Source organism: Protopterus annectens, chromosome 3.part1, assembly GCF_019279795.1.
Source record: "Protopterus annectens isolate FY-2018-M chromosome 3.part1, PAN1.0, whole genome shotgun sequence".
In the NCBI taxonomy this organism is placed as follows: domain Eukaryota; kingdom Metazoa; phylum Chordata; order Ceratodontiformes; family Protopteridae; genus Protopterus; species Protopterus annectens.
The window spans coordinates 1,381,581,961-1,381,608,087 of record NC_056732.1 but is presented as its reverse complement, the minus strand read 5'-3'; the positions used below and the strand labels follow the sequence as shown (position 1 = coordinate 1,381,608,087).

Below are 26,127 nucleotides of genomic sequence, written 5' to 3'. Positions count from 1 at the left end.
CTGTCCATATGGGACATGGACAGCACCCTAGGAGGGAGTTTATTGTTCCCCATCCATTTATCCAAATTCTTTTTGAAGAGAGTAAGGGACACACTTTGTTTTACGAAGATGGGAAGTTTATTGCATAGACGAGGTCGTCTTTGAGATATGAATTGGTTTCTCCAACAAGTACTGTTAGTCACAAATAAGGTTCTGGTCTATGGAACGCATTATCCTTGTACAAGTTTCTTGCAAATATGTAACATTTTCATCAGGGCTGGATCAGAAAATGCCTTGTGGGTCTGGCATAAGTTACCTGTCAGTAAATATGAGACCGAGTGAAGGGATAGGGCCTTTAGTCAGTCTGCATATGACATGTGTCTTATGTTTTGGATTTTTTTTAGTGAGAAACCTCTGGGGCTGCTCCAGTTGGTGTAAGTGCCTAATCATGTACATGCAGAAGGGAGAATTGTACTCAATTATGGGCCTGATGATGGCCTAGTACAGTGGCACTATAACATTGATGTTGCTGCCATGCATTTACTTATAAGTTGTGCCACTATTGGATCTACCTGGAGGTCAAAGTTTAAGTTACTATCTATCTGTGTTTTTAGGTCCCTCACCACTGGGTTTACTTTTAGGGATGTGCTATCAATATTATAATTTGCAGGAATATCTGATTTACCAAAGGATATGATTATGCATTTTTTAGCATTTAGTCTGAGACCATGGTTTTGGCACCAGTCGTTTGTCATTTTTAGGCCTGTTTGTAGGATGTTAACATCGTTTGGGGATTCAGTGATTGCTCCCAACTTACAATCATCTGTGAACTTGGTGAGCCAGAGGCCCCCAACATTGGCCTTCACTTCAGAAAAGTATATACCAAACAGAAGGGGTCCCAGCACTGAACCCTGTGGGACACCACAAGTAACCAGTTTCTTATTGGAAGTGGATTCACCTATCTGGACAGTATGTTTACTGTGAGCCAGTTGGCTATCCATCTGACGATGTAGGGGTTTATGCCTAACTCAGTAAGTTTATCTATAATCCCCAAGTGGGGATTGTATCAAAAGCTTTGGCCAGGTATAGATAAGTGGTGTGTACTGTTTTACCCTCATCCATGGCCCTGGTGACTTTCTTCAAAAAGGTCCACCAGTTTTTGCAGGCAAGACCTCTCTTTGACAAAGCCAAATTGGGAGTGGTCCAGTTTTTGGAAAGTTCCTACATTTGTTATTGATCAGTCCACGATAATTCTCTCCATTGCCTCGCAGGTAAGACTGGTCAAGCTTAAGGTTCTGTAGTTCCCTGGGTCAGTTAATGGGCCCCCCCTTATGCAGAGAGACGACTGTTGTAGTCCTCCATTCTTCTGGGACAAAGTCCATTCAGAGGCTGTGGTTAAAGAGGGTTTCTAGTGGCCCTGGTAGATTCTGCATTAAGATATTTAAGAAGTATCCTGGAATGTTGTCAGTACCCATATTAACTTTACTTTACCATCCAGAAAATGCAATTACAAGAAGGGTCAAAGCACACTCTATTAGGGCTTTTGCTTTATCTGTGCCTTTTTGGAATGGGTTGGATTTTAAAAATATTTTGTAGTAACAAGTTGGTCCTCTATGCATACATTTGTAAAGCTGCAAAGTATATTCCTTCTCATAGTATGGGACAGGCTTTACTCGGACCATTCTCTAAGGATTTTGGACTTGCATCCTTTTTCCTCCCATTCAATTTAAGCTATGGTAGTCTACCCGTATAGCTAAGGCTACTGCAGAATTGATCAAATTATGCTCATCTACCATTGTACACATTATTTTCACGGTATAGACCTCTGTGGCCATTTCAGTAACCTCTATTTTTCATTCCTGTCCAGTGATCAATCCAGTGTTTTGCAGAAGGGAAGAACCTTGCAGAAGGCAGGCTATGGGGGTGTGTGGACAATTATATGCAAAAATAAAGTGAAATATATTTTTGTATGGAATTGTGATACATTTGGGAATCTAGTACTCTGGCATGCTTCTTTACCTGTACTTTCAGAAGATAGCCACCTGCTGATTTGGATTGTGAGGAAACTGAAAGAAATAATTGGTCAAGGCAATGTCATATCATTAAATAATGGTCATCTGTTAGATTTCACAAACAGTATGCTTAGTCACCCCTATCCCAAAAGGTAGCTACCTTCTGTATATGCCTCTGAGTTTTAATGGTGAGGCAAGTGAAAGAAATAATGACCACAGTAATGTGCTTTAACATGTTTTTCAGAACCTCATGCACTGCTCTACTGGCAAGCCATATCAAATCAAATCATTAAGCAATGGTCATGTTATGGCATTTTTCCTCACCCCCCACCTCCAGAAGACAGCTACTTACTTAGTACATCCCTTGTTTAGGTAATGGTAAAAGTGAAATAAATAATGACCATAGTAATGTATACTAGCTTGTAGCTCAACCTGTACTTGCCCCACTGACAAGCTGTATCATATCATTCTTACCAATGTATGCTTTCATAGAGATCTTGTCTCCTCAACAGTACTGTCAAAACATAGCCACGTATTATGTGCACTTTTCTGGTTTGATTATGAGGAAAGATAAAGAAATAATGACCACACTACTGTATTTCATCTTGTTGGTATCCTATATACATTGCCACCAGCTTCTGATGTTCACAAAATTATTAAACAGTTACCACACCTTACTTATACAGAGAGACTGCCCTGAAAAAAAAAACCTATTTCTGGGAATGTGTGTTCACCAGAAAGTGGCAGAAGTAATGGCCACAGTAAAGCATTTTATAATGTCATCTACAGGCCAGTGGCAGATCCAGGAAACTGCAAAGTGGGGGGGTGCAGTTCTTTTAGTCAACTACCAGGGTGGGAGTGGGAAGATGGAACTGCATTTGTGAGATGTGAAAAGATCACCTTAAGATGCTCTGACAGCATGTGTAAAAAAGACAGCAATTTACATTGATTTGTACATGGTTTTTCTGTGGATGTTGTAGTAGAAACAAGTAATTCCTGTGCAGCACACAGCACATTTACAGATGTACAAGTGTTTTGAAATGTGCCTGGAAGAGATTATTGGTTGCCCATGCCAAGTCACAGTCCCCTCCCATGGCATGTTGGGAATATGTATTGTTATAACCCAAGAAAGAGTGCCACTGAAAGTGATTCTTAGCCACAGTCAGTACTATAGTAAACTTATTTTTCTTTTTGTAAGTTAATAATGATTTAAGCAGAAACGGTAAAGTTTGTTTATATAAAAGTAAAAGAACAAGTAAAAAAGTAGATGTCATGAAAAAAAATCCAAAAAAGCAAATATTTAGTTTAGTCTTGTCAAATGTGTAATAACTTTTGTAATCATTGTAGCAATTTAATGAAAGAATAACACGGCCGGACTTGCAAAACACTGGTTTTTAATACTTGTTTTAAACGCTTGACAATAAAAATACGTTTTTCATCCCGTTTAAATATGGGACTTCTTCAGAAACTAAACAGATTTAAAATTCTAAGACTGGTTTTTATACATCCTTTCTAAAAAAACGTGCCAAATTCCTGAAATTACTTTACTTTTAAAGGCATATACAGCCTAACAATAAGAGACTGAAACAGATCATTTTAACGGAACAACTTTACAAATCCCTATGGTCTAATGTATGTTAAAATGGATACACCTTCTTATCTACTTCTAATGTTTTAATTTACAAAACATAAGATATATAAAATATATAAAATGTACAAAATATATGATATACAAAAAATATATAATACATAATCAATATAATATATAACAATCCATATATACAAAAACCTACATATTTATATATAAAATTACATATACAATCAACATTTCATATGCTAAAAAATTCTATGCAAACATTTATAAAATTCTTAAATTTCATACTCACATGTGCTTGAAAAACACCTATACTTATATATACATATTTTTATATATTTATATATCTATACATTTTCTACATTTTTATTTTTATATTCATATATATACATGTATACCCATGCACACATACATGTGCATATAAATATGTATACACACAAGCACCCACTTATCTGCATACCTATAGCACATATATGTGTGCATTGAAAAAATACACATACATATATATAAATAAACAAATAAAATATACACATATGTAAAAAAATGCACACATATATATTTTGTGTGATGAAAATATTTACTTTCATGAACCTACTATTCGGAAAGAACATGTATATACATGTGTATCTTGAATTTTAAACTTTTTGAAATTTTTAAAAAACTATCTTTCCAAACTTCTCAACCTCAACAAGCACATTATTGAGCATTTGTCGTTCAGACCTGGGTTTACAAAAGCATTTAGTCTAAGTTGCCACATCAACTCCATTTTCTCTAATAATAAACCTAATGGCCCTCCTCTATCATCTTGTGGAATCTGCTGGAATATCTTAAATTTAAATTTATGTTGTGGGTAAATTGTGATATGCATTGCCAAAGCATTGTCCTCTCTTTTCTGTGTTATACTTCTAAGGTGTTCGGATATTCTGTCCCTTAATCTTCTATCTGTTTTGCCTATGTAAAAGGAGGGACATGCTTGGCACTTTGCCACATAAACTACACCCCTGGTGTTGCAATTAAAACTACCCTTTAACGATATTTGGAAAGCATTGATAACTATATTACTACCTTCATCTATTACATAACAATAAGGACAGCACCCACATTGTTTCATGCCTATATTCCGATTAATACATTTTCTTTGCCTTTGAGAGTTTGGAGTTTGTTTTTCGGAACATGGCTGAGGACACTTTGCAAGGAACGCCGGAGATTTTTACAGCTACTGATACTGAAATTGATGGAATGAATAAGTTAACGCAACTTATCGCATTATTGTCTCAGAAGGTTGAGACAATGAATGAGAGACTGGATGTAATTTCTTCTATCCAAAACAGGCAGCAGGATCGGATGGGCGTATTGGATACACAACAACTAATGCAGTCGCAAGGGAAAACGATTAGTAATCAAAGACACAATCCACAAACAGGTACTGTAATGGGGGCTAATCTTCTTAATGCTCCTAATATTGGGCAATCGTCACAGGTGCTTGGTGCGATAGGTGGGACATTAATAACATCAAGTGTAAATGTTAATAATAATAATATAGTCTCTCCACAAAATGAGACAAATGTCAATATTGGGAACAACGTACCAGCGGCACAGAGGATGTATATACAAGAGCGAAGTAATTCTAGTACAGTATCCACAGAAACACAAATTCCAAATTTGAAAGACTGGTTGATTACACCAGTGGGTCTAAATAGACCAGGACCTTTGAATAGTGAGGTAGGAATGGATCAGAATGACAGTCCACTTTTGTCCAATTTACTTGATAATTTGGGCAGCAGTATGTTAAAATTCAAGAAACTTAATCTTGAAATAGAGTATTTTCAGGAGTGTATAAAGGCTGACATAGTCCCTAAGGGACTGAGAACCTGGCGCTACCCTACTGGACTGGTAGCTGGTTCCGAATTTCACAAAGACCTAATTAAGGTCTTCAACCAGCAAGGTTTACAGCTGATGCAAACAATGATAAAGCATTATACTATAGAAGCTAAAGAACTGGGAGAGAATATTAAAAGAACAGATGTTGCCATAAAACAACACAGTGATTTCAGTCGATATAGATATGAGTATTTGAGGTGTTTTTAAAGCATCGAAAAACACATTGAGAAAATGAGGCATATAAAGATCAAAAAACTGGATAGAGATAAGATGCAATATAATGAAGGTAGAGCATATCCCCCACCTCCATCATCACAAACAAGATTGAGTGTTTTGGCAGATCAGACCAGATCCAACAACCAGGAGAGTAATACTAGGCAAAACATGACGTTGTCTAGTAATGAAGATCAACCTTCTGGTTTCTGCCAGCAACAAACCGGTAACGATGAACTGGCCAATGAGCAAGTAAGACGAAGCGAAAGAATAAAGGAATGGAACAATCCAGAACTGGGGCCTTCAAGTAACAATGCCAGTTCAAATAATAATCAGGGTTTCCGGAGATCCAACCAGAAAAAACAATGGAACAAGAGGAAGAATCGGAACAGCAGGAGATGACCAATGAGTCAAATGAGGATATGGTCCCCATATTGGTAAAAAATCGTAAAGGGGATTTCACGATATACAACTACTCCTCCTTCCAGGTTTCAGAACATATGGCAAATACCCTATCTAAGGGTTTAACTTTTGTGCCATCATGTAAGATGGATTTAGCCGAAACCATTTGTGATTTGAAATTATTCGTTAGAAAATTGAATTTGAAAATGTTATTGGGTAATCGGGCACCACATAATTCCGGGTTTAGAGTACCTAGTGTCTATAATCCACCTTTACAAAACGCTCTCTATATATTTGAGAGGGTTTGTGAATTGGATTTAAGGCAGTTAAGTAGGAGTAGGTTGAACTGTGTTAATAATTTAAACGAGGAGGAAAGGGATGAGCTTGAATGTCTAACGTCCACTAATATCAGGATTATGAATCCTGATAAAGGTGGAGGTCTGGTCTTTATGGATTTACCAGACTATGAAAATTGCATCACACATATTTTGGAAGGTGATGCTTATGTTAAAGCATCACTTAATGAATACAATAAAGCTAACCAGTTTATAAAAAGTTTTCTCAATGAGTTGTTTATAGAGGCAAGAATAGATTTGCACACATTCAATTATTTAATGATTTTGGCCCCTAGAACACCATATATATTTGGAGTACCTAAAATACATAAGAGCCTTCAGAACCCACCATTTAGACCTATAGTGGATGGTAGAAATTCGTCCACTTATGCATGTGCAAAATTTGTGGATTCAATTCTGAAGAAATATGTAATACAAGAACCATGGATTTTGAAGGACTCTTGGGCATTTTTAGCTAGTTTAAACAACCTTCCTTATTTAGAACAAAACAGCTTTGTAACAATGGATATAAAAGATTTGTATACTTGTATCCCTCAACAAACAGGGATTGAATGGGTATTGGCCAGAATGGGCCATTTAAACGCATCTCAAGCAGAAATAACTTTGGTTCAAGAGATGTTGGATATAATTTTGTCTTACAACTTTATATTATTCAATAAACAATATTATAAACAGAGAGAAGGAGTAGCAATGGGCTCACCATGTGGCTCTAGTTATGCCAACATGGTGTTGTCACATTGGGAGATCACACATATTTTACTAATGGGTTGTTTAAGGACATTGTAAAATATTATGGTAGATTTATTGATGACATCTTTGTGATCATAGAAGGGCCATCAAATAAAGCTATAGAATTGGTCGATATGATGAACAACACAACTCAATTCCTAGAATTGTCCTATTCGTTTCACAACAATGTTATGGTTTTTCTGGATGATGAGGTGACAAAAAATAATGTTGACAGGCGTTATGAAGCCGTATTATATAGGAAGCCAACATATTCAAATAAATTTTTACATTTTTCAAGCGCCCACCCCTTACATCAGAAACGCTCGGTCTTAAAAGGCCAGTTAGTAAGAGCTGCAAGAATGATATCAACTAATGAGAAATTTGATAAAGAATGTATGGTCCTAAAGGAAATGTTTTTTAGTAGAGCTTATCCTATTCAAATGATAGATGATCTAATCCAAGAAGTAACATTGAAGAGAATGAATGGCATTTATGAACCAATACTTAATATTAAGGCAGATGTCATGAACAGAGAGGACAATTTAAGTGTGTCAAATATTGATCAAATTGTATCTATATCCTCCCAAAATTAATTTAATTCAGCATGTATTATGAGGTTTTCATCCAACTATGTGGGTATAAAGGAAATCATTTTCAAAAATTGGTCTTTATTGAAAGACGAAATGGAATTGAGTTCCATTTTTAATTTTACACCAAAAGTTGTTTGGAGAAAGGGTATCAGTTATAAAGAAATATTTCAAAGGGAAAGAAAATGTATTAATCGGAATATAGGCATGAAACCATGTGGGTGCTGTCCTTATTGTTATGTAATAGATGAAGGTAGTAATATAGTTATCAATGCTTTCCAAATATCGTTAAAGGGTAGTTTTAATTGTAACACCAGGGGTGTAGTTTATGTGGCAAAGTGCCAAGCATGTCCCTCCTTTTACATAGGCAAAACAGATAGAAGATTAAGGGACAGAATATCTGAACACCTTAGAAGTATAACACAGAAAAGAGAGGACAATGCTTTGGCAATGCATACCACAATTTACCCACAACATAAATTTAAATTTAAGATAATCCAGCAGATTCCACAAGATGATAGAGGAGGGCCATTAGGTTTATTATTAGAGAAAATGGAGTTGATGTGGCAACTTAGACTAAATGCTTTTGTAAACCCAGGTCTGAACGACAAATGCTCAATAATGTGCTTGTTGAGGTTGAGAAGTTTGGAAAGATAGTTTTTTAAAAATTTCAAAAAGTTTAAAATTCAAGATACACATGTATATACATGTTCTTTCCGAATAGTAGGTTCATGAAAGTAAATATTTTCATCACACAAAATATATATGTGTGCATTTTTGCATTTTTTTATATATGTGTATATTTTTTTATTTGTTTATATATGTATGTGTATTTTTTTTAATGCACACATATATGTGCTATAGGTATGCAGATAAGTGGGCGCTTGTGTGTGTATACATATTTATATGCACATATATGTGTGCATGGGTGTACATGTATATATATGAATATAAAAATAAAAATGTAAAAAATGTATAGATATATAAATATATAAAAAATATGTATATATAAGTATAGGTGTTTTTCAAGCACATGTGAGTATGAAATTTAAGAATTTTATAAATGTTTGCATAGAATTTTTTATATATCATATATTTCATACATTTTATATATTTTATATATCTTGTGTTTTGTAAATTAAAACATTAGAAGTAGATAACAAGGTGTATCCATTTTAACATACATTAGACCATAGGGATTTGTAAAGTTGTTCCGTTAAAATTATCTGTTTCAGTCTCTTATTGTTGGGCTGTATATGCCTTTAAAAGTAAAGTAATTTCAGGAATTTGGCGCATTTTTTAGAAAGGATGTATAAAAACCAGTCTTAGAATTTTAAATCTGTTTAGTTTCTGAAGAAGTCCCGTATTTAAACGGTTTTATTGTCAAGCGTTTAAAACAAGTATTAAAAACCGGTGTTTTGCAAGTCTGGCCGTGTTATTCTTTCATTCGTTTGGAGTTTACAGTGGTTTGGAGATTGTAGCAATTTAGATAGCACTGCAAGTCAAAATCTACTTTATTGTTGTGATGCCCTTCCTCTGGGTCAGTAATCAAGGAGCCTCAATCCTCACACTGACAATGGGGAGGGACATTCACTTGAAATAAAAAGAGATACACACACAGTATTTCCAGATGCAGCTGTCTGCACAACCACAATTTCCCTTAAGAGCACACAGGGAACACACACAGTCTGGGATCTGGGTTTCCCTTTTTCTGTCCAGGCCCCCAGCAAGACTGTCCACTGTAACAGCTGTAGAGTTGAGTCCTCAGCTGAGTGTCCTAAGCCAAGTCCTCCACAACCTTCTCTGTGAAACCAGTGGTCTATGTCTCTGCTCGAAGTAGCTGAAACACACACTCTGAGATTTCATTTTCACACATACACACAACTGGGAAAGGCTGGCACAGATTTACCAGTTATGCCCACACTATAAGGTAGTTTCATCTTCACCAGAACACTCCAAAGCCCCTGCTCTAAAGGGTACCCAGTTTTATTGAGTAAAATGAATACTAATATAAATGTTTGACAAATGCAGCAAGGCTTCCATGAGCAGCCAGTGTCAACAAATAAATACAAGTACTTTCAAAGGTTAAAATATTCTCTAAAGGACCAACCACAATGAAAAGTTTAAAAAGGTTTAATAATTAAAAGACAATGAAAATACTGAATATCTATTACAATAAACATCAGAGTTTCAGTCACAGGAAATATTGAAAATAGCAGAGATGGATGGAAAGATTCACACAGATAGAGAAAATCAATACTTAACTAATCTCACTATATTCTTCTGACTGATCTAAAGAATTACTATTCCCTGGTTACTTATTAAAGCAAGGCAAGATGGAGTAGGTGAGTGGTCTCCCTTCTTTGTCAGGTTTTAAAAGCAGACTGCCCTGAGGCTTCTGACTCATCTAGTATTTGAACATCATTTCAGTGCTGAATTACAGAATGACATCATACACATCTGGTCATCTGACTTCTGGTTCCCACATTACCCCCCTGTACTAAAAACTAAACCAGAATCTCACACGTGTGTTACCATGCACGCAGATAGAGCTTTGCCAAGATGTATTATAGCATCTGGAAGCTATAAAACCATTTCAAAATGTCCATCCTTCCAAGGTAACAGTTAGTTCATCTCTAAGGATAATACAGTAGGATTCCTAATCCTGGTTTTCACAGACATTTTGCTTTGGCTGCAGTCAGAACTGTAAGATACAATCTTTATGGCATAAACCAGGTAATTTAATTTCAGACTATTTTTCAAAGTTATCTGGACTGAGATTAAACCTCTTATCTTCCAGCATACTCTGTTACAATATATTCATTTTGGCAAATACAATACAGTCTGACATACAGGTGTATTTCTTTTCTGTCCATCAGGACCCACTGTTGATACATTTTTAACACAAGCAGCTTTACAAATATATTCTTTCACTACAAGCATCTGTACAGAGCAGTTTGATATACAAATGACATATGATTATTTACAAAACTCCAGCTAGCTATACTAGCATATGTTACACATCAACTGCCCTACCCTCTCTGGCATAGCTGATACTACCTCACATCGTCATAAATGTCATGCAAAATCAAAAGTAAACCATGGGCACAGAAGTTTGGATAAATCAGCAAAAGCTTAATTTAACTGGTATACCAAATAGCTGAACTCAAAAAGATTTTCTAAGCAGACTATAATGTTTTTGGACAGCTCAGTTCTTTTTTTAGTGGTTTTAAGCACAATTCACTTTCTGTTAGAAGTATTTTAATAAGAAAAACTCCTAGTGTACTTTTTCTCTCCTTTTAATTTCTAGAATGGGTTTGGAAGTGGAAGACCATGCTTGTCTCCAGGAGTTCAAAAGGCCAGTGTTGGTTGGTTGCTTTCTTTCTTAAGTCAAAGTCCATGGAGACATAACATTGTTTTCTTTAACTTAAATATGTTTTCCAAATTCATGGTCATCTGAATTTGAATAATTTTCTCTCTGAACAAATGGCTTCCTTGACAGTGAACTTCTGTCATGTATAACCTGCACTAAGCTAGGATTACAATCACCCTAACATCAGCTTTGAGGAAACAGTTTTCCTGATTTCAGGATTACTGTACTTTCTACAAGTGCAGTTGTTTGTTAATTGGAATAATCTGTAGCATTGAATGGAAAATAAATTGACATTTTCCAGTCTAGTGGCTACTGTCCTTTTTTCCACAGTTGCTGGCAAATTAAATGTAGCAGTGTTACATCATTTTGCAGTATTTTAAAGAATTCAGCTGGTGTTTCAACCTTATTAGGAACACATTCTAATTTCATTTAACTCCACTCTCCAGGATGTTTGGCTCTAGTTAGAAAACGCATCATTGTATGCATCAGTGACGTTGGCGTCCTTCTTGTCAACTTAATATGTTGTCTGTGGAGCAGCTAACCAGTGATGGTACTACTCCAATTTTTGTCTTTTGTCATGTCCATTGTTACCTAGAAGTTTCTCTTAATATAACTCATCTTCGTGAACAGATTTCTTGTTCACATTCTATTGTTTTTTCCATTTCATTGCATTGCCCATTTACACATCCTTTCATATGTATTCTTGCAGTTTTCTATGAAATTCTGCATTAGTTTTTGCATGTTACATCCTATCTCCATTTTCTTTAGATGCCATTCTTTCTTCAGCCACTTTTAAAGCATTCACAGACAGTTATTTTGCTTTCATAATCTTTTTTTCTATTTAGAATTAGTTTTTGCCACTTCCTGGATAATATCTTAACCTTCTGTCCACAGTTATTCAGGTACTCCGCCCACCATGCCTAATCCCTTATAACTATTCTTCACCTCCAGTAGATATTCATTTGTAGTGTTGCTCAGCTCATATTTCACTGGCCTAATCACTTTTCTTGTTTTCTGTAAGTTTAAACTTTGCAGTAAGAAATGCCTATAGCAGTACAACAAATTATACTATTAATAGCTTGGTAAATACAAACTGCAATGCAGAAAAACATGAACTGTGTCTGTGGCACAAACAGAAAAATCATGACCCAAGATAAAAGCAGCTATTGTATACATCATGACCCTTCCATATTTATCTATATAAATGCATGCATATAACATATAGTACACAAAAAGTTTAGTGAGCATTGCAACACATTTGTATCCGAAGTTTACATCATATCAACAGCTCCTTGTAACACAATATTTTAATAGTCAGTGCTAGTTCAGTGAACACTGGATCACCTACACAGCAATGTGGGGTTTATTGTCTGCTAAAAGCATTCCCCAGTGGCATAATCAAATACTAGACACTTACACCGAGTGCTTTTGCAGTTTAGCAACAAGGATATCCTCTACTAGACGTTATAGGCTCCACCTCTGAGTGCTTTTTTCAGTTATAAAATGACCCCCAAATAGAACAATTAAAGATGAATGCAAAAGCAAGTAAGCAACAGAAGAAATAAAAAAATATTGGGGGAAAAATAGTCCATTCAATTAAATTACTTCTCTCAGTATGTTATGCTGGGTTCATCTCATATGAGCACGATACAGGGTTTGATTCTTACCTTTAAGATGGGAAATGTGGTTACACTTAAAGTGGCCCACAAGGGTAGATAGCATACTACTAACCTATGAACTTTTACACACACACACACACACACACACACACACACACACATGATTTTTTGGTTACTCCATGATATTTTTCAGTGACCAAGAAGATGCCATGATAGGTATATAGCCAATTTTCATGCTATTCATCAATAAAGGAATTGCCTGAACTAAAATTAGGTTCATTTTTATTATAACACACATTTTATTAAAGTTCATTAATAATCCTAAGTATCAAATCCAGTAACTATTTGTATACTGCATTACTTATACCTATCCTATTTTATAATACTCTTTAGCTGCTTAAACACCAAAGGAAGAGGAAAGGTTTCCAAAGCTCCACACCAGTCTCTGGTTCAGACCTACAGTATAATACTTTGGGTAGCACAATTTGTTATTCTGCAAATCCGCAGTAGTCGTGATTATTTCAAAGTACACTAATGGAGACCTCAAAAAGCATATTAAGAATATGGAGTACAGAGAGACCTCATTTTTGATTGAATTTTCTCCTTAGTTCACCTGGGCAACAAAATGGACTTTCAGAGTATTAAGCAACATATGCTGATCTGGCCCCTGACCATACCTTTTAACTGTTCAGATTTTTGCAGCATGTCCATATTTTCATCTGGTAAAATTTGTAGTTTACTGGTAGATCAGTGTGAGGATTGAACTCGTTAAATAATAACATACATTTGTGTTTCAGACTTCATTCTATCAACTTTCGAAGTTTAAACTTTAAAAAGAGCAATATTTAAAACATATCCTTATTTTTGAGCCTTTGACCCCCTTGTTTTAAGCTTTGTCCAGATTTCTTGCACTAACAGGTTAAGAAGTATGCCCCCAAAGACTGCTTTCATGAGAGACAGAGACATGTTTTATTTTTTTTCAGTGACCAAGAAGATATTAATAATATAAATTTGGAGGGCGTAGCTAGCTTGCCTCTACACTGAGGATGCAGGAGAGCCTGCCCTCTGCATAAAACATTTACATTTCAGTGACCCTGATCATCAGGCGTTTAAACATGGGTGAGTCATAGCCAAAAGATTTACTATATCCTTGTTTTAAATATTTACTTTACTCATGCATCAACATCCCCCAGATGGTGTATGAAAAGAATTCCAGGTGGACTTCTCTGACACATGCTTCTGAGTACTTTGGTAAGCATACTGAAACATAAATGTACACTAAAGTTTAATACAGGTGTAAAACTCAACTCGTACTGAAACATAAATGTACACTAAAGTTTAACACAGGTGTAAAACTCAACTCGTACTGAAACATAAATGTACACTAAAGTTTAATACAGGTGTAAAACTCAACATGTACTGAAACATAAATGTACACTAAAGTTTAATACAGGTGTAAAACTCAACTCATACTGAAACATAAATGTGCACTAAAGTTTAATACAGGTGTAAAACTCAACTCGTACTGAAACATAAATGTACACTAAAGTTTAATACAGGTGTAAAACTCAACTCATACTGAAACATAAATGTGCACTAAAGTTTAATACAGGTGTAAAATCAACTCGTACTGAAACATAAATGTACACTAAAGTTTAACACAGGTGTAAAACTCAACTCATACTGAAACATAAATGTGCACTAAAGTTTAATACAGGTGTAAAACTCAACTCATACTGAAACATAAATGTACACTAAAGTTTAATACAGGTGTAAAACTCAACTCATACTGAAACATAAATGTACACTAAAGTTTAATACAGGTGTAAAACTCAACTCGTACCAAAACATAAATGTACACTAAAGTTTAATACAGGTGTAAAACTCAACTCGTACTGAAACATAAATGTACACTAAAGTTTAATACAGGTGTAAAACTCAACTCATACTGAAACATAAATGTACACTAAAGTTTAATACAGGTGTAAAACTCAACTTGTACTGAAACATAAATGTACACTAAAGTTTAATACAGGTGTAAAACTCAACTCGTACTGAAACATAAATATGCACTAAAGTTTAATACAGGTGTAAAACTCAACTCATACTGAAACATAAATGTGCACTAAAGTTTAATACAGGTGTAAAACTCAACTCGTACTGAAACATAAATGTACACTAAAGTTTAACACAGGTGTAAAACTCAACTCATACTGAAACATAAATGTACACTAAAGTTTAATACAGGTGTAAAACTCAACTCATACTGAAACATAAATGTACACTAAAGTTTAATACAGGTGTAAACCTCAGCTCATACTGAAGCATAAATGTACACTAAAGTTTAATACAGGTGTAAAACTCAACTCGTACCAAAACATAAATGTACACTAAAGTTTAATACAGGTGTAAAACTCAACTCGTACTGAAACATAAATGTACACTAAAGTTTAATACAGGTGTAAAACTCAACTTGTACTGAAACATAAATATGCACTAAAGTTTAATACAGGTGTAAAACTCAACTTGCACTGAAACATAAATATGCACTAAAGTTTAATACAGGTGTAAAACTTAACTCATACTGCTGTGGTGAGGTATTCTTGTTCCTACTATACAGATGATTCAAATTTACAAGTGCATGTGGGGGATCAGTTTGATCAAATTGTGATGACTGGACACCAAGATGATATACCACATTCCAAAATGACAAGAAATGTAATGCTTACTACAAGAATCAGAATATTGAACTTGAGGCTAAGGAAAACAATATCATATGAATCTTTATGACGTAACTTGAAAATTATCTCTGCATGCATCTGACTCTAACAATGCAAGACACATTGCAAGGTTTTCAGAAGAAAATAATCTCATTCAGCTGGGAGCTAGCACAGGGGATTTAAAATTGAGCCATTAATAAGCTGCTTCCTATAGTCCAAGGTTTGAATCTCTTACTCCCCATTTGCCTACTGTTACTCTAAGCAAATCAATCAGATAGTGCTCTAAGATAATTGGGAAACTGGGATAGGATCTTCAGTGGTATCCTTGACCACTTTACTAGTAATTACCCAGAATTCAGCATCACTGCAAATTCTTAAAGAAAAACATGTCACTCATTGTCAAGTAAGGAGTAAAACCTACCACCTAGAATATACATCTAAAGACCCTTCACCATTTGTCACATCTTAGCTTGATGTGGCCAGCAAAAAATGCAAATAAGTGGACATAGCCCTTTGAAGTCTTACCTAAAAGTAACAGAAAACTCAGGCTAATTATGTTACAGAAATGAATGATCTTGTAAGAAATAAATTTAAAAGTCTCACAAAAATGACAATGTTAACAGGTTGAGTGGCATAAGAGGTAGCACACTCACCTCTTGGTGCAGAAGGCTATGGGATCTATTCACACCAGGTAATTGGGCTGCTGACACTGGGGGGGGGGGTGTGCACTCCTGAGTGTACCTTTTTTAGCATGAGATGTTATACCAAGTCTCTGTCTGCATGAATTAGTGATAGCTCAGGTGGAAGTAAAAGATCCCCATGGCACTTGTCAGAAAGAGTCAGGGAAGTTGCCAGTATCCTGGCCAAATTTCGCTTAGTACTATAAAAACAACCACAGGTCTCCCCTGAAAAGAGGCTGTTAGCCTAGTTAAACTGACCTTGTCAACAACAGAGAAGAATAATAAATAAATTCACAAACTACATTTCCTTACCCATTTATACTATACTGCATTACCTCAGTAGAATAAGCAGGTTGAGACATCTTTATGCAAAAAGCTGAAGGTAGCACCACATGGTACTGGGAATTATCCCTTACTATATACATTGTTTTCCCCATGCTTTTTCTGATGCAGAAGCAGACACTTTACTGTTTTGTTGTTAAAGACAGCCCCCTCCAGTACTCTCATAATTGCAGTCTGATGGCATATAACATAAAAGTGAGTTAAGGAAAAAGAGCATATATCTGCGGTAACCACACACCTCAGTAAGGAAAAAGAGCATATATCTGCGGTAACCACACACCTCAGCATGTATAACAGTACGTAAGACTGCTACATTTTTGTGCTAGCTAAATCCAGAAGTCTGCATTCCCTGCAAAGGTATAACATCACCATAACACGTGGTGCTGGCATCCTGAAACCACAGCATACATAACTTATTTAATATCTGCAAAAACAACGTGCTGTGGATTAGATAGCATATTTTGCAAATACATACAAAATCGTGGACAAAACATTACATGATATCATTCTAAGGGTATAGGCATAAGAAAAAAATGAACAGATAACAGAATATAAAACATTTAAAAACTCAATACAACCTTCCTATTTTACAACATAAATTCTAACTTCTTTCTTTACAGACTGTTGTCAATGAATGTAACATCAAAGGCTTTTAAAATTAAACAATCTGCACCAGTGTTATTATTTTTGTTAATTTGTTTTCTCTTTTTACATATCTATAACTGAACTCCGAATAATTATGCTGTGTGTTCCAATTGTTGCTACTGAAATGGTCCCCCTGCTCAGAGCACTACCTTTGTTATCAGCTAAATTTTATGATAGACTCTATACCGGCAGCCTACATTCTTTTCCAGTCCATCAAGTATCTGCAATGCAATTCAAGTAGTAAATGTACGATGACTAACCCATGATGTTTTAATAAACCTGAAGTTATACAACTGACCCACTATAAAATACTTAATCTGACCTAGCAAACTTTTTTTTTTCTCTCAGACTCAATACTATGTGTTTTGTATAATCTTTAAAATTCTAATTACCTGACTAATAACTGTCACTTGTTGCAGAGGCACCTTACTTGTAAGGAATGAATGCCACTGACATTGTCAAGCACACCATTTTGTAAAACTATATATTTTTTCCCCTGCAAAAAATACAGCTGCTCAGATCAAATACTGCCAGTAAAAATCAGAGCAGTTACGACTCCCTCACATATTAAAGAAATGGCATGCAAAGCATAGCTAGCACTTTCTAAAGCCATGGATTAGTCAAACAGTGAAGAGCTATTTAGTGAGCTACCAAACAATAATAAAGCAAAAACTTCATACATCACATTATGTACTGCTTTGTTTACCAGCTGATTTACAGTCTCTTACCCATGTTTTCCTACTGCAGAGAACTCTTTCTTGTCGTCACATGTCCTAACTTAAACTCCGAGCAACAAGAAGAAGGCAAAAGGAAAATGTGACTCTCGTAGCAAGCTTATTGTCTGGTGGCTAAGAAAGCACGTATAAGAACATATACAGTGCCTTATTAACTAGGTGGTGATTATTGCCGTTCAGTGTTTCATATTAATCTGCAAATATGTATTTGTTCTGAACACTTACATTTTTGTATGCTTTGTAGAACCTGCTAAACACATTTTGTCTGCTTTCTTTTAAGGCTAGCTGCAATGAAATACATTAAGGGGTAAGCAGGTATCACTTGCTCATTTTGTAGTTAAATAGGATAACCAGCAGTGCAGTCTTTTTGTGGATCTTTGCTGTTTTCAAAGAGAATATAACTGTTGAGAATGCCCTTAATGCAAATAAGTGAAAAACGTTAAGGCAAACAGTTTTTATGATGAGTGAATGAAACCATGTCACAAACTGAAAATTATACAAACTTGTGACACAGTCATCTGCACTGTTGTTTCAGTTTGATGCAAGCAATAAAAAAGTGTTTGTAAATTGAAAAGGTAAGACGTACTGTCTTAGCAGTACATTGACCGATTTCTCTAAAAGAAGAATGCATTTATTATTGTTATTACTATTTTGTTTTTGTAACACGCAAAAGTACAAGGAATTTTAAAAAGGAGGAGGCGCACGCCCCTACGCCCAGGCCTAAATCCACCACTGCAGGCTCCCCATCATGAGCACTATACTTAAATAAAAGCACATCCGTGCTGTTGCAATCTGAAGTTTCTTTACCAGAATAGTTTGTCAAACTGCATCTTATCCGCCAGGCAAAATGGAACCTGCAAGAGCATTCCCTTCCCTTCCTCAAGATGTTGTTGAGTATATGAATGCCAAGTCCTACTGCTAATTTTCTTTTTTTTTTTTAAATTGCTTCTCCCACCCTCAAGCAGTTCATTTCTGAGTTTCTTCACAGTCTCCACCCACTGTAGCTACTTCTGCCACTAAGCAGTAACACTGATTGCCACTGTTTCTGAAAAAGACAGATTTATTTTCTTCATAGGGCTGGACGCTATTCCAGTTGATTGTTAAAATTCATGAGTTCTCTTCTTCTTTTGGCTTTCTCATTGATTAACTTAGTTTGAATGGTAACAACTAAACTGAAGTCTTAAAACTCAGGTCCTCTGGAACAGGAAGCCTGTAAATGGAGTGTTGTGCATGACATGTATGCCAATGTCAATAAAGGAGGTGCGCACCCATGCTATAACCTATATATGCCAATATTTCTACCAGGGAGGATTCATTTTCCCCGGTCAGATAAGTTAGATGGCATTTTTTATATGAGCAGAAATGGCTTATGCCAGTACCTGTGGCTAATTCTGAAGTTGTAGTCTTGTATTCATTTGTTTATATATTTTTTTTGAATAACCAGACTGCGAGAACTTTTTTTAAAGAAACTTTTTGCAGGGAAAGCAGGTGCAGCTGGTTTGTTTTTATCTTGGCGAAAACAGCTACCATTTTAATGTTGAACTGGTACATTATGGAAAAGTAATTTTCTATCTTATGTGAAGTAAAATTTAGTTAGCTATTTTAAATGTTTTGTCTAGTAATATTAAGTGCCTTGTTCAGGTATTTTGAATACTTCATCCAGTTATTTTATATAGCAGTGCTGTTGTCTAGTTAATCTCCAATTAACAAGTAAGGTTAGTAATCAAGCTGTATACATCATTACCTCAGCTGTTTAAATTTACAGGTTACATGTAAGTAGCCTGTTGATGTGACACCCTGACCCCTTGTGCAAACATGGGAAAATGTGGATGGATGAATTTAAATAACCCTTCTACTGTAATCGCATGGTGTTCTATTCCAGACCTCTCAGCTGTACCCTTTTTGGAGGAACATTTGCATTTTCAGGCTTAATTTACCTCTTTTCATGATGTATCTATTTTTGGAGGTATGTACCCATTTTCAGGCTTGATTTATCCCTTCACATGATTTTCTCAGTCTTGTCAATCATTACATATTATTTTAAAGCTGTTAAGTGCACATGAACCAGACCACATGGCCCATATAGTGGTGACCCCATTAATTTGAAGGAGGGACCACATTTTACATCTCCCTTTTTCAGACTCAAAAAAATGATTTTGCGAGACAGATTTTTGCATTATCGTTTATTAAAATCTTTATATTTTACAATGTGTTGTTCATATTTGTATCAATTGCTTTTGAAATTTGAGGTTTCAGAGTAGTATTCCATAATCCCACTCGAAGTAGTAAGAGTTGTGTGTTATTTGGTATAAAAATGTATGCTAATTAGGTGCCCAGATTTTTGGCTTGATGTGTGTATATATACTTTTCACGGTCTCCGGGTTGAGAGTTATCCTAATACATGCTTTAATGTATTCATAGAAAAGTATGTTTTTAGTCAAGATATTTGTTTAGATGTGTTTTGTCTTGTCAGAAATATGTTTTATGTGATATCTAAGAACTTGCTTTGTTTGTTTCATTAATATTTTAAGATATAGATTGATTTTGACATAATGTGTTTATGATGGCTTTGTAATATTCACGTGAACTTTGTTTTTTTTAACAGTGCTACAGGTTTTGCAGCCTACTTCGAACTTCCAGGACAGTGAACTGTTTGATGATGAACATTCACAGTCTCAGTCTCAATTGCCAGATAGTTCCTTGTCTAGACCTTCTGATCACCATGCATTACAGGAGAAAACCAGGAAGCATTGGCATCAGAATGAGGAGTCATTCACTTCTTCTCAGAGCTCTGCTCTTCTGTCAGCTAACCAGAGGACTAGTAAGCAGAGATCCTGTCACCAAAGTGCTGTTGATGTGGGTAGTTTTGACAATAGATCACCAGCTTCTCATGGCCAGCAGTCTAGGAGCAGTAGGAGGGATGATCTGGAAAGATGCAAGAAATATGTGCCAGAAGAGTATGATGAACCTATTTCACCACTGAGAGCAGTTAAAAAACGGCCTAGGCTGTTGGTAGGACAGATGTCGCCCACTAACTCAGAAGGTGGACCCATCAGCCCTCTTCCTTTGACAAATTTAAGTGCAGAATCTGATGAAGAACATGATGATTTTCATGGATTATTACGGAAGGAAGAAGAAATGGATTTGGGTATTCCAAATGAAGGGAAAAATATCTATTTGAATACAATCCGTAATTTAGGCAGTGCTAAGTCTAGACTTCTGGCCCAGACTTTGTCAGAACCAGTAGCTCCAGCAGCAGTGATGCAGTCTGATGAAGCCCTTATTCCAGCAAATGAATATGTAGCAGATGACTGGCTTGAAGATGATCTTGGGATGGCTCAGCCTAAAAAGAGGATGAGGCGGAATTCTCAGGGCAAGATCGCCAACAGAAATGGAAAACCAGCATCAGGCACCGATGACAATAACTCTTTTGTTGTACCTGATAGTCATTCTGCATCAGTCACATCCAGTAGAATGTTATCTTTAAAGAAAAAGAAACCAAGGCAAATGAGGATGACACAGATAGTAGATAGGGCTGTTGTTGGAAGGACTAAAGCCATCTCTGAGAGTTCCACTCAAGCATCTGCTAACTTTTCCATTCCACGAGTGATTGGGAGCAATAGAGAATTGGATGTAGTACCAAACCTAGGGGCAACAACATCACTAGTGAGTAGAAATGTGTTTATAGTGTTTTGATATAGTGCTGTTTACTTCTGAGAGTTTGAAATTGTAATGAGGGTGAAATAATAACTTGCTGTTAATCCACAGGGTCTTGGAATACTTTTGGAAGTTACTTTAAACGGACGGTTGCAGTGAATAGAACTCTTGGGTTCTTCTCTTGAATGCCATTCTTCATTGTTGTCTTAAAAACTTGAGTCCTTAGGAAAGTGGGGACATGCCACTCCCTTTGGGATTTTCATTTATGCTGAGGTTAAGGGGATTGTGCATTCCAGTGGCCCCCCCCCCTTTTTTTTTGTTACTCGCAAGGCTTGTCTTCCTTGTATGTATTTGCCCTCATAACATACGTTAGCCATTACTCGCATGTCATATTTAGTATTAATGATGGGAGTAAGATGGCTGCTTATGTAGATTCTACCTGACCTTCAGTCCAGCAATTTGTTTTTGTGAAAGTAATAAGCTCAAGTCTTTATAAGGTCTTCATATTTTGTTGAGATGGAAATTTAGTCCAGCACAAGTACCAACCAGTGGCATCATCCATAAACTGAAGTCAAGAATGCAAAAGCTAAAAGATCTAAGGTCCAGGCGTAAGACCACTACTTCCTACATTGGCTAAATCCTTATCTGCCATTAAAAGGTTATTAGCTAGTTTCTGAATCAAACAACAAGTGGATGAATTGCTGCAGCACAAAACGAAACAACCAAGCCAATGAAAAAAAATGTTTATTTCTCTAGCGCCTCGGCCACAGTAAGCCTTCAAGGAGTACCCCATCATACACAAAAAGCAGTTTAAATAGTAACAGTCAATTATTATCACATTAATAACAATGTCCTAAGTACACAATCAGTAGTGAGGGATTTGGGCACCCAGGTTGATAGCAACCTGACTTTTGACCAATGTAAAACTTGTTACATCCACATTTAATTGCATAAACAACCCTATGTGTGTTATACACACAACAACAAGTTTTACATTGGGCAAACTAAGAGAATGTTTAAGGTTAGGTTACTTGAACATTTAATAGATATTAGAATTAGTAAGTTAGAGAGCCCTTTAGCCCAACATTTTTCTGTACATCATGGTGGCCAGAGTGATAGTCTTTAAGCTACTATTTTGCAACAAGTAGCTGTTGATGAACTTGATGTTACCGTTGTTGAAAAGTTACTTTTAAAGAAAGAAACAATTTTTATCTTGAAATATAGCACTTTGTTACCTAAAGGTCTGAATACAGACTGCTGCTGGAGAAGTGTTATTTGATTGAATTTTATTAAGTAATTGGTTGATTGTTTTATGGTTCAATTAACTGTTACTATTTAAACTGCTTTTTGTGTATGATGGGGTACTCCTTGAAGGCTTACTGTGGCCGAGGCGCTAGAGAAATAAACGTTTTTTTTTTCATTGGCTTGGTTGTTTCGTTTTGTGCTATTAGCTAGTTTCTGTCTTTTAAAAGTTGAGTATGAATCAGAAAGCAGCTTCTGATACCTGCTTTTGTGAGGAGTTCAAGTTTTGGTCATTGCCTCTACAGGCTAGTTGAAGTGACATATTGTTGTAAGGGCTGGCTTGTCAAATTCCCTGACTTTTTGGTCAGAAACATTTCTCTTGCCTTACCCCCTTGTGGTTATCATGCCACCTTTGTGGGTCTTTTAGTCTCCACTGGCCTTCCTGCATTCATTTGTAGACTATCGATCTTTCTCCTTGTTAAATTTTGTAAAAAAGTTTTGAATGCATGGCCGAAGGTGACATACAAGAGCACATTGCAGCAGTTAAAAGAGATACTAGTACTCGACCTCTTGCTGTTTTGTTTTCCATTCCAGGCACCTCTCATACTTCTCCATTGTGTACTGAGCACACACCACATCTGACACCGGCAGTATGTGCACAACTCCTGCTGCCCTACTGAAGAGGTTCTATGGGATATGATAGAAGAGTGTTTCCCTTTATTCTGAATCTTCAGCTATGGCTTAGTCAAAAGAAATGGAAGTTATTGCATTTATAAGTGACCAGACAAGGCATTCTCTTCTTTTCCTATGGACCTCCACTTTCAGAGAGGCTTTAGCTCCTGAAGTCCGTATGGAGAGGTCAGCTGTGGAATGTCCTTAACCTAAGTAGTACTTAGATCTTTATCTATGCTGGGCAGAAGTCTAGGTTGTTCCCTTCTAAACTTTGTATCATTAAGCCCTTTTTGCACCATTCATCACCTAAGAACTCACCATTGGTTCCACTCCTTCTGTTGGTGCTTCACACCAAGATTCTTGCAGCCCAAGGAGGTCATGTCTGTTAAATCTGGTCGACTTCTTTGAGGCACTCACCAAAGCCATGGACAAGGGGAAGACTGCACACCGCCTACCTTGACCTGGCCAAAGCCTTCGACACACTTCCCACTCGGGCATAGTAGATAAACTCTCTCAACTCGGCATCAATCCATATGTTACCAGATGGGTAGCAAACTGGCTCACTGATAGAACCCACCCAATCAAAATAGGGGAAGCCACCTCAAGCAGTACTCCCGTAACGAGCGGCGTACCCCAAGGATCTGTCTTGGGGCCTCTGTTATTCGGGATATACTCCTCTGAGGTGTGGACCAAAACCAGTGGGCTATGGCTCACCAAGTTTGCAGATGACTGCAAACTGGGAGCAGTCATCAATTCCCCAAGTGATGTGGACCTCCAAGAGGGTCTCACCCAAACAAATGACTGGTGCAAGAAACATAGCCTCAAGCTGAATGCCAAAAAATGCATCATCATCCCCTTGGGGGAAAGTGACGTCCCCACATATTATCACATTAATAACCATGTCCTAAGTACACAATCAGTAGTGAGGGATTTGGGCACCCAGGTTGATAGCAACCTGACTTTTGACCACCATGTTTCTTCTGTTGCAAGGAAAGCTTTCTACATGGCCCACCTCATAAGTAAGGGTATCTCATCCAGGGGCAAAGAGGTCATACAATCCCTGTATTCTTCCCTTATAAGGCCAATTATTGAATACAATGCCTCCTTCAGCATGTACTTCGCAAAGCACATGCAGCAGCTGGAGAGACCACAGAGGTTCCTCACCAGGAGAATCCAGGGCCTCAAACACCTACCCTACATAGGCTAAAAGCCTTGCCCCTCTACTCAGTTTCATACAGACTCCTCAGAGGTGACCTCTGTCTGGCATACATAGCAATCTCAAACCCTGCCTTGATGGAACTGCTGCATATCTGCAAGTCAAGCTCCACTCAAGCAACCCGTACGCGCAACCTCAACCTGGTCTGTGATATCAGTAGGACTTGGTGGGACAGATTTGTGCCCCAGAGACTCCCCCGTCTGTGGAATAGACTCCCTCCCCACTTCGAGCAGAGTATCTCATTATCTCTTTTTAAGCTCAGCTTGGATAACCGGATGGGAAACCAAAAATACACTCCTGGGATTCCACCTGTGTCCCTGCTAGAAAGGGACTTTGGGTGCTGACTTGTCTAAACATAGGCTAAACTCTTGGCTAGGCTTATAAGGGCCAATAGCCTAGTAATGTCCTATGCTCCAAGTGCAGTGCTTTGCATTTGTCTACAGTGAACCTCAACAATTATTTTCTGTTTACTGGTTAGCCTTTTATTCATTCATCTAACTGCTTCCCATTCCTCTGTTGTACATCTCTTTGAGCTGTTTGTACTGAAGTCTAATTGTTGCTTCCCTAATATTTGTTTTAAAGAAACAAAATAATGATGACTACTGGACTCTAGACTAACACTCCACAGCAGTTTTCTTGCAATTTCCCTTATAATTGACAATGTCTGTCTGTCCTCTCAACCCCTTCCCCTTTGGTTGTACCCATCAGCCAGTGCTGAATTCTGTTTCCGTAGTCTGTGTCATGACCCCAGCCCCTGCCATTTTCTTAGCAATCATGCAAGACTAAAAGGCTTTGGTGTAAAGTCCTGGTTAAGTTCTCTTGTAACCAATGCTTAAATCTGGATCAAATTTAGCTGACAGCTCTCAACCAGTGTTGATTGATATCTTCGGAGTAAATCAGTGCTCCCCTCCCAGTTCTCTCCATGACTATCCCTGCTACTGCTTTAAGCTTACATGCTTGTCGATCTTTCTTCATAGGGAGTTGTTGAATCAGCACATCACAGGAAATGAGCACACTTAACAGTGAAGCTGTGATAATCCATCCTGTTTTTGCACAGTTGTATTTGCTCCGCTAGCTCTAGTAACTTTGTCCTCATTCCTGTAGTTATTAACATAAGGTGCTTTTGTTCTTCCCTTGTAAGTAGCATTATCATATATCCAGATGCATTTAGTTACTGGACTGCTCCCATTTCACAAGTTGCTTATTAGTCATTCTTCCATACTTTTTCAAAACATTACAAGCTGGACTTTTCCAGGGCAGGAGCTGTATTTGTTTCAGCTATCCTGCAGGGTATACTGTACAGCAACATGTCATTCCAGCCACTTGCCTTTCCTAGTGGAGTTCTAAAAATCTTCCCAGTAGTCAGGACTACTACAGCACTGATCTAAACAAAGAATATAGTATAATTGTGAAGAACCTTACCATAGCAGTAGATATTTAAGTAGATCAGTGTTGCAGTGCTCTTTCCCTCCTG

The 26,127-nt window shown here is 36.8% G+C and overlaps 1 protein-coding gene across 1 annotated transcript in view; it reads left to right on the top strand.

Annotated features, from left to right (window-relative positions):
- TONSL (tonsoku like, DNA repair protein) overlaps nt 1-26,127 on the top strand; it is a 1,124,870-nt gene that overhangs the window by 688,185 nt on the left and 410,558 nt on the right. Inside the window, exon 17 of the mRNA XM_044066303.1 lies at nt 20,472-21,532. Coding sequence (XP_043922238.1) covers nt 20,472-21,532 — 1,061 coding nt within the window. The remainder of the gene's footprint in view (nt 1-20,471; nt 21,533-26,127) is intronic.